Source organism: Perca flavescens, chromosome 2 (genome assembly GCF_004354835.1).
Source record: "Perca flavescens isolate YP-PL-M2 chromosome 2, PFLA_1.0, whole genome shotgun sequence".
NCBI lineage: Eukaryota > Metazoa > Chordata > Actinopteri > Perciformes > Percidae > Perca > Perca flavescens.
In genome coordinates this window covers 3237161-3247160 of record NC_041332.1, presented here as the reverse complement: position 1 = coordinate 3247160, position 10000 = coordinate 3237161, and the positions used below count along the sequence as shown (strand labels likewise).

At 43.2% G+C, this 10000-nt stretch overlaps 1 protein-coding gene across 1 annotated transcript in view; it reads left to right on the top strand.

Annotated features, from left to right (window-relative positions):
- The window catches only part of gtpbp2b (GTP binding protein 2b), a 34412-nt gene that overhangs the window by 12903 nt on the left and 11509 nt on the right, over window positions 1-10000 (top strand). The window contains exons 6-9 of the mRNA XM_028592620.1: window positions 1-12; window positions 5138-5357; window positions 8175-8310; window positions 9207-9265. The exon at window positions 1-12 is cut by the window's left edge and continues 163 nt beyond it. Coding sequence (XP_028448421.1) covers window positions 1-12; window positions 5138-5357; window positions 8175-8310; window positions 9207-9265 — 427 coding nt within the window. The remainder of the gene's footprint in view (window positions 13-5137; window positions 5358-8174; window positions 8311-9206; window positions 9266-10000) is intronic.

The window sequence follows — 10000 nt, the reverse complement described above, 5'->3', positions numbered from 1 at the left end:
ACACCGGCATCGGTGAGCTGCAGCATTTACAACCCGTTTGTGATGTGAGCTGTTTGTGGATACTGGTCGGTGCGGGTGATATGAGCTCTGCTGTCCTGGGGCGATTGGTATCAATCCAAACTTTAAAAGTTAACAAAAATACGGCGCACTTTCGCCGGATAAATTGCCAATTTCTGCGTAAAATATGCCCATATAATATGCATCATAATCCCCGCATTTTCTTTGCAAAAAAGTCAAATATATCTGAGCAAAAAGTTGAAAAATGTTGCATTTACTTCACACAAGAGCCATTACCTGCAGGTCTAGGTAACATAAATTACCTGCAGGTCTAGGTAACATATATTACCTACAGGTCTAGGTAACATGTATTACCTACAGGTCTAGGTAACATATATTACCTGCAGGTCTAGGTAACATGTATTACCTACAGGTCTAGGTAACATATATTACCTACAGGTCTAGGTAACATATATTACCTACAGGTCTAGGTAACATGTATTACCTGCAGGTCTAGGTAACATGTATTACCTGCAGGTCTAGGTAACATGCATTACCTGCAGGTCTAGGTAACATGCATTACCTGCAGGTCTAGGTAACATGTATTACCTGCAGGTCTAGGTAACATGTATTACCTGCAGGTCTAGGTAACATACATTACCTGCAGGTCTAGGTAACATGCATTACCTGCAGGTCTAGGTAACATACATTACCTGCAGGTCTAGGTAACATGCATTACCTGCAGGTCTAGGTAACATGCATTACCTGCAGGTCTAGGTAACATACATTACCTGCAGGTCTATGTAACCAAGGTTAAAAATCTATATTAAGAGCTAAGTTTATATTAAAAAGTCAATTCATTAAGTATGTTATTAATGTTAAAGATTAAAAACATATTTGTCTAAAAAGCAATTCAACTGAGAGAGAAAATAAATAGGAAGTTTATTTTGAAGGAGGTGGGTTGGGGATGTGCTGTCAGCCAATCAGGAAGAAGCTCGGACTGTTGACCTGCACGGAGCAGAGTTCACTTCCCCTTGAGCTGTTGGAAGAACAGAGAGCAAACCCCACGTCGAACGATACCTACCTCGTCAAGACATTCCAATAGAAGTTGTTAAAACTCAGAATAAAAACTCTTAAAAACAATCCAGTGTGGAGCCCTGGACCTGTGAGAGTGCAGCCGGAGAGAAATGACGTCCCCTCACGAAGAAAACGCATCGGTGAGCGATCGTTTTTACCATGCTAACCGCTAACGATAGCGCTAGCCGCTAACACTAGTGCACCTGGAGCGCTAGTTGAGATGCTAACTAGCACAATGGCAGACGCCATTCACTAACGCTAAAACCATTAGCTTGGTATGTTAAAGCTGCAGACTTAATCCAGTGCTGTGTAATATGGTTTAGATAATTGTTACACACTTAACTGTGGAATGTGTTGATTTAGCACTTTTATCTGTGTATTTTGGGCACATTAATATTTAAATTATCCTTATGTGCTACATTTTATTTGAGATGTGTTTAAACATGCCTTCACATAGCCAAGGGTACACAAAGTGTCTGCTTACTAGTATCTGTTATTTTGTGTTCTATTATGTGGAAGCAGTATTTTGATATTATATTGAAGAGTTTTTCAATCATTATCTCGAAATATATTTTGAGAATAGTTTACCAATATTGTGATATCGTATTACAATGTTCAGTTTAATATGATGATTTAACATGAATTATATTCTAGTTCATGATTGAAAGCTAAAAGAAAAAAGCTAAATGATTGTTCTGACCTTACTTACTGTAGGTCAGGTTTTTTTTGTTGGACCCTTTGAACCTTTGATCTACCTGGATGTTGGAGCCTGGATCGAGACATTGATGGCGAGCCACAGCCCAGAGGAGAACTAGAGATACGGCGCCTGCAGATTTCAACACTTCATTACACACACACGCACCCACCACCAACTGTGCGGTAGGACAAACTCTCTCCACTTCCACAGTGGACCCAAACTGAACTGAAACTGAAACAGAATTGAAGTGACTGAGAACGGGGGGAAATTCGAACTTTAAATCACAGCTGTGAGTTTTTTGTTTAAATTTTTATTTTTCTACTTACCCGGGTAAGATTTGTGTAATTTTAAAGTGTTTAATTTTTATATGTTTTGCTATCCTTCCCACACGTGTAATAAAAGGGAAGCGATTTTGTTTCTCAAAGAAAGCATAACTGTGTTTGAATCATTCCTGGCGTATTGTTTGGTTAATCCTGGGCTCCGTAGTCGAACATAGAACTTCTGATCCCACTGGCCATAATTAATCATTTTATAGAGTAATCCATTTCTGCTCCCCACCCCTAAACGGTTACATCTAGGTAACATGCATTACCTACAGGTCTAGGTAACATGCATTACCTGCAGGTCTAGGTAACATGCATTACCTACAGGTCTAGGTAACATACATTACCTACAGGTCTAGGTAACATGCATTACCTGCAGGTCTAGGTAACATGCATTACCTACAGGTCTAGGTAACATGTATTACCTGCAGGTCTAGGTAACATACATTACCTACAGGTCTAGGTAACATGCATTACCTACAGGTCTAGGTAACATGCATTACCTGCAGGTCTAGGCCATTTCATTACATCACTCCTAACGGAGATCTTCTCGCTCCCAAAACACACATTTCTCCGTCCCGCCCGCTCCCTTGACAGTCATGTGACTTTGACGTCACAGTTGTGCGCCGAGAACATCACGTCCCCAGGAACAGCGGCAGGCTTTGATGCCAACATGGGCATAGTGGCCGACGGTGGAATAGCAACATTTTTCCCATAGATTTTATATCGGCGAATAAATGTTTTCAGGTACATCAACTTACTTACTAAGCCTGAACACTCACATAGTCCTCATTTAAATCATTAAGTTTGAAAAGTTGTAGCATGCAACAATAGCCGAATCAGGAGTTATTTAACGGGGCATAACGAACGCATTGATCATGTGTATTATCTCATAATACATCCGAGAGCCCTAAGCTGTAAAGCCTGTAACGGGGATGTAAGTTTTTTAACGTTCTGTTCCCAAATTGCCGTCTATCGGCTAGTAGCTAGTAGCTAGCCTTGGTTCTCTTAATGGGTTTATTTTGTTGTGCATTTAAACAGGGACTTGCATGTGACATGTGACATTGTATTACTTGTCTGCGCGTGCGGGTCACTTTTAGAGCTGGGCGATTTTTTCCCCCTAAAAAAATCTTCGATTTTTTTTTATAAAAAACTTGATATTCGATTTTTACCCCCTTCCTTTAAAACAAAATAACTGCGAACTGTAAATATATTTTGTGAAAAGTCACTGTGCAGTGTGCAACAAAGATTGTTAAACATCCAAATTATTTATACTGTATTTGGACTGAAAAAAAATCGAGTTTTTGAAAATATGAATCGATTTGACCTACCACCTCAATTTTTAAATCAAATCGATTTTTTTCCCAGCCCTTTCAGGCCGTGCCCAGCACTTGAGTCTGATGTGGGCCACATTTAAAAAAAATAACGTCAAAAAAATGTAGCATTAAGGCCTTCGGTCTGACCGTAAGCCTATGCTAAAACGTGGAATATCGCAATAACGATATTACTATGGCGATAAATAACCAGATATGAAAGAGTTCTCATTTCTGCTGCTTTCAGTATTCGGCTAAAATACAACAAACTGCTTGTTGGATATAAAACAAATGAAGGGAAGTCAGTTCCAACTTATAAAACATATAAAAGGCACCGTTAAAAAAAGAGACGGTTACATTTTAAAGTGCACTTTTCTATTGATGTTTTCCGCCATGTGTTTATTTCGCCAGTTGACATATATTAATAATATATTGTCCCTATAGTCCCTTCTTGCCGTTCAAAGGACCTTTTCTTTATCAATTTCAAAGGAGCTTTGTTTCTGCTTAGACATCTCTCGCATGCATGGGAATGAATTACAATAAATATATATCTGAATGTATTTATAAGTCCCATTGAGGGTCCAAAAAAGTCGAAAAGATCGAGTGAAAAGGGTCGGCAAGTTGGCAACCGGGTCCACAACGTTACGGCTGAACACGTGCGCGTCAAAACATTTAGCTGCGTTAAAAGGACTCTGCGTTAACTCGTTATCGCGTTAATTTTGACAGCCCTGAGTAGGGCTGGATGATTAATCGAAAAATAATCAAAACCGAAATTCAGAGCCAAGTCGATTATTCCGGTCTTTTAATCCTGTTAATATTTCCGCGCCACCCACTGTGTGTTAATGTACTTTCCCCTTAAAACATATTACGGCCGCCACGTGTGTAGTCATGTGACTCCGCCCCGTTTACATTAAAACTTAAATTACTTTTTTTATTTTTATTTCATTGTGAAATCTACAGTTGTAGATTTAAGTTCAGTTTGTTTGAAATATTTAATAAATAAGCATTAATTGCTATCTGTGTGTTTCCTTATTTTAGAATTAAAGATAGGATTATGCACTCTTTTATTAGAAAAAAAACCTGAACATATACATGTCCTCGACTAAAGAAATTCTTAGTCGACTAACACTTCGATTAGTTGATTTAAGTGACAGAGCTGTGAGCTTTGAGAGGTGGTTAAGACTAGAAAAGCACAATATAAATGTATTTAATTAACCATCTGTAAAACTGAGTTTCTCCACAATTAATCCTGCAAAAGCACCACTTTAAATCTTGTGTTTACCATAAATGTGCTCAGAAGTTTCTTGGAAATGAGTAATTAAGCATGAATAAGCATAAAAAATGACTAAAGGACTAAAGAAATCTTAGTCGACTAAGACCAAAACTACCGATTAGTCGACTAATCGACTAAGAGGTGGCAGCCCTACAACATATATACAGTATAAGAAAAGAAAAAAAAAATTAAAATAATCGTTCAATAATCGACATCAAGGTAACTTCTTCGATTAATCGTGATTATGATTTTAGCCAAAATCGTCCAGCCCTAGCCCTGAGTTATTTCCAATGCCACGATAGTAGCCACCGAAGACCGAAATCACGTGGGTAAAAAATAAAAAACGCTGTCAGTGTGTGATGCTCTCCTGGTTTTCTCCCAGGTGGTTTCTGGGTAATGAAGTCTTTTGTCTTGATGCCAGCAATGCTCACAGTGTTCCCGCCTCTCCTCCGTCCAGCCGGTACGACCCGGGAGCACCTGGGCCTGGCCATGGCGCTCAAAGTCCCCATCTTCATCGTGGTCAGCAAAGTGGACCTGTGCTCCCGCGGCACCGTGGACCGAACGGTGCGCCAGCTGGAGCGCGTCCTGAAGCAGCCGGGCTGCAACAAGGTGCCCATGGTAGTGTCCACGCCGGACGACGCCGTGACCGCCGCGCAGCAGTTCGCCCAGTCCGCCTGGTGGGTACAAGCTGGGGGCCGAGCAATTCATCGAAATGTAATCGTGACAGTGTTTCCTCTGTGTTGGTTTGACCCTGGCTGCCCCCCCCACTAGCCTGGTGGGACCATCCTGATCTGGTGAGCTCCAGTTCTCCTCCCAGATCAGTCTGGCATCTTGAGATAGAGAACATTTGGAGCCGTTAGCCAAAACGACCGGACCAATCAGCGTTGGTTTTGAGGCGGGTTTAGGTGGTGATAGACAGATGGTTTATCCAATCAGCTAACCAGGATTGTCAGACAGCGGTAGCCCTAATTCTGTTAGCCGCTCGCTAATGCTTTTTCCTCTTGGATCGGGGACCTGAAATGGGGCCTTTTTATTCTTTTATTCCTAAATTCTCGTTACACAAACGGCAAATCTCCTTTACCGACATGTTGCTAGCTTGCTGAGCTAACGAGCTATGCTTGGCCTGCAGCAGCAGCAGCAGAGTTAGCCTGGCTTGTGGTTGTATTTTCATACGCTTCGTTGATCTGATTGGTTGATTTGGCCCCTGTCCGTTCCCAGATGGATATGCCGAGCTAATGCGAAGCGATCCATCTGGGGGAGTCAGGTTAGCGCCCCCACTTGGGTTGGGTGCGAAACCCAGTTCCACTATGGTACCGGTTCCCACGCAAAGCGGTAGTATTCGGACCGGATTAGAACGCCGAATGTCGGTTCCTCGGTTCCGACTGAAATATTTTCCCATCCGGCAGACTCTTCTTTTCTTTCTCCCTGTTCTGCCGTGTGCCCCAACTGCCGGCTCGCGGTGTGAAGTCAGCGCTGTTCCCCCGACATGACCTCTACAATCCCTGCTGATAGACGGCTTTTTATACACGCTCCGAAACGGACGTAAAAACATCACACTTTCTCTGTAGTCTACCGTCAGCTAGCCACCGTAAATGTAGAGCTACTTTTAAAATGGCATGTTTTCCCTCCGGGCTCACCAAAACGGACTTAAAGCATATTAACTATTCACGTGATCGCTAGTAAACATGTTACACTATCTCTGCTAGTCTATCGTTCAGGACCAGAGCCTGTAGCCTGGTGGTGGTGGGGGGGGCAGGACAGCCTCCCCAAATTGTCTGCCCTTTTTAACTCCTACCTGGGTGTGTACAGACCTCTTGGACACCGTCTGAGAGAGCTTCTCCTGTGCAGGACATGCCATAAGTCAGGAGAGGTGTCCTATCTCGCCAGAGGAGGCAAATATGGTAATTTTTCTGCTAAAGAACTTCTAAAGTTTGAAGCTGGTTGGCATACCAACTCATTTATTAACAGTTAACAGTGTAACTGTAACGGGGTGTTCGGACCTGCCCCCACTGCTAAAAAAAATCCTAAAGGAAACACTGTCATGATTATGATTTTGGCTCCCAATGATCACAAAATCAGAATAAACCGAGAAAAAACATAATTTAGTTTTGCTAAGTAAACTCTTATTTTCTCTCTCGTGTGTTCTGAATGAAATAATAAAGTTTAAATAGGTATTATATTATATTATATTAAATAGGTATATAAATAGTATTACGGCAAATTTCACATTTGTATTTGTTTTTTTACTGTTGATTTACCGCTGCTTTTTTAAGTTCAATAATTGCAACATCTTTCCAGAAGTCAACAACTAATCGTGTAAAATTATCGTGATTTCAATATTGAGCGAAATAATCGCGATTATATTTTTTTCCATAATCGAGCAGCCCTAGTACAAGCACTTCCCCTCTCATTCCCCCTGCTCTGGTGTTTCCCCCTCTCATTCCCCCTGCTCTGGTGTTTCCCCCTCTCATTCCCCCTGCTCTGGTGTTTCCACCTCTTATTCCCCCTCTCATTCCCCCCCTGCTCTGGTGTTTCCCCTCTCATTCCCCTGCTCTGGTGTTTCCCCTCTCATTCCCCTGCTCTGGTGTTTCCCCTCTCATTCCCCCTGCTCTGGTGTCTCCCCTCTCATTCCCCCTGCTCTGGGTGTTCCCCCCCTCTCATTCCCCCCCTGCTCTGGTGTCTCCCCTCTCATTCCCCCTGCTCTGGTGTTTCCCCTCTCATTCCCCCTGCTCTGGTGTTTCCCCTCTCATTCCCCCTGCTCTGGTGTCTCCCCTCTCATTCCCCCTGCTCTGGTGTTCCCCCCTCTCATTCCCCCTGCTCTGGTGTTTCCCCTCTCATTCCCCCTGCTCTGGTGTTTCCCCTCTCATTCCCCCTGCTCTGGTGTTTCCACCTCTTATTCCCCCCTCTCATTCCCCCTGCTCTGGTGTTTCCCCCTCTCATTCCCCCTGCTCTGGTGTTTCCCCTCTCATTCCCCTGCTCTGGTGTTTCCCCTCTCATTCCCCCTGCTCTGGTGTCTCCCCCCTCTCATTCCCCCTGCTCTGGTGTCCCCCCCCTCTCATTCCCCCTGCTCTGGTGTCTCCCCCTCTCATTCCCCCTGCTCTGGTGTTTCCCCTCTTATTCCCCCCCTCTCATTCCCCCTGCTCTCTGTGTTCCCCTCTCATTCCCCCTGCTCATTCTCCCCCCTGCTCTGGTGTTTCCCCCTCTCATTCCCCTGCTCTGGTGTCTCCCCTCTCATTCCCCCTGCTCTGGTGTCTCCCCCTCTCATTCCCCCTGCTCTGGTGTTTCCGAGTCCCGTTTTGGGGTTTTGTTGAAGTCTCAACGGCCGCAAACCTGAGACCTTTGGCAACACTGACGCCAAATATTCGTGTGTGTGTGTGTGTGTGTGTGTGTGTGTGTGTGTGTGTGTGTGTGTGTGTGTGTGTGTGTGTGTGTGTGTGTGTGTGTGTGTGTGTGTGTGTGTGTGTGTGTGTGTGTGTGTGTGTGTGTGTGTGTAGCATCACGCCTATCTTCACCCTGTCCAGTGTGTCTGGAGAGAGTCTGGACCTGCTGAAGGTTTTCTTGAACATCCTCCCTCCGCTGAGCAACAGCAAGGAGCAGGAGGAGCTGATGCAGCAGCTCACCGAGTTCCAGGTACACACACACACAGAGACACACACACACACACACACACACACACACACACACAGACACACACACACACACAGAGACACACACACACAGATAGACACACACACACAGAGACACACACACACACACACACACACACACACACACACACACACAGAGACACACACACACACAGAGACACACACACACACACAGACACACACACACACACAGAGAGACACACACACACACACACACACACACACACACAGACACACACACACACACACACACACACATGTACGCACACACACACATGTATGCACACACACACACACAAACCACACACACACACACCACACACAAACTCTTTACCAAAGCCAGTTAATAAACATTAAGGAAGATATTGGTCTGGTGACCTGATTAAAGGTTTCTGTTTGTCTGTGTGTGTGTGTGTGTGTGTGTGTGTGTGTGTGTGTGTGTGTGTGTGTGTGTGTGTGTGTGTGTGTGTGTGTGTGTGTGTGTGTGTGTGTGTGTGTGTGTGTGTGTGTGTGTGTGTGTGTGTGTGTGTCTCTGTGTGTATGTGTGTGTGTGTCATGTGTGTGTGTGTGTGTGTGTGTGTGTGTGTGTGTGTGTGTGTGTGTGTGTGTGTGTGTGTGTGTGTGTGTGTGTGTGTATGTGTATGTGTGTGTGTGTGTGTGTGTGTGTGTGTGTGTGTGTGTGTCTGTGTGTGTGTGTGTGTGTCTCTGTGTGTGTGTGTGTCTGTGTGTGTGTGTGTGTGTGTGTGTGTGTGTGTGTGTGTATGTGTGTCTCTGTGTGTGTGTGTGTGTGTCTGTGTGTGTGTGTGTGTGTGTCTGTGTGTGTGTGTGTGTGTGTGTGTGTGTGTGTGTGTGTGTGTGTGTGTGTGTGTGTGTGTGCAGGTGGATGAGATCTACTCTGTTCCTGACGTGGGGACCGTGGTAGGAGGAACCCTGTACAGGTGAGATCATGATCTGGATCACTTCTTCTGACAGCACGGTTTTAAATGGAAACATTTCAGACAAACTAAAGTAGACAAGACAGACCGGTGAAACAACAACACCTTCGTTGACGATAACTAACCGGTTAATGACGATCGGACAGACAGGATATTATAATTAATACTATATCATATAGTGGAGATAAGAGACTACTTATGATCAGACCAAGTTACCAGTTGTAGCAGATTTTCAGTCCTTCCAGAAAAATGCTGGAGTTTCTTTGTGATTATTGCGGAGCAAAAATCCTTGATTATGCGGCACGTTTTCTTAAAAAATGTGGTGGAATATGCTATATATGATATTTATGCAATTTTATGTGATGAAATTGCGGGAACTTGCAAAAACTGCGGTTTGATGAAAAAGAGAAAAAACAGTGATTCCCCCCCCCCCAAACACCTTATTTACACTTTATTTAAAAAAATAGTTTACAGATATTCAGTCATCGCAATACGTAAACAAATAAGATACAAAAATATATACAAATAATATAATATGAAAGTAAAAATAAAAGTAATAAAGTCTAAACAGAGGGAAATAAAAGAGACAAAAGAGAGACTTTCAAAAATCGTTAATAATATATAATAATATAATATGTATTTATATAATAATAATAATAATAATAATAATAATATATTAATATAGACAGAAAAAGAGATTTCAGATAATATCAGATATTAAGATAGCTTTCTGATTGG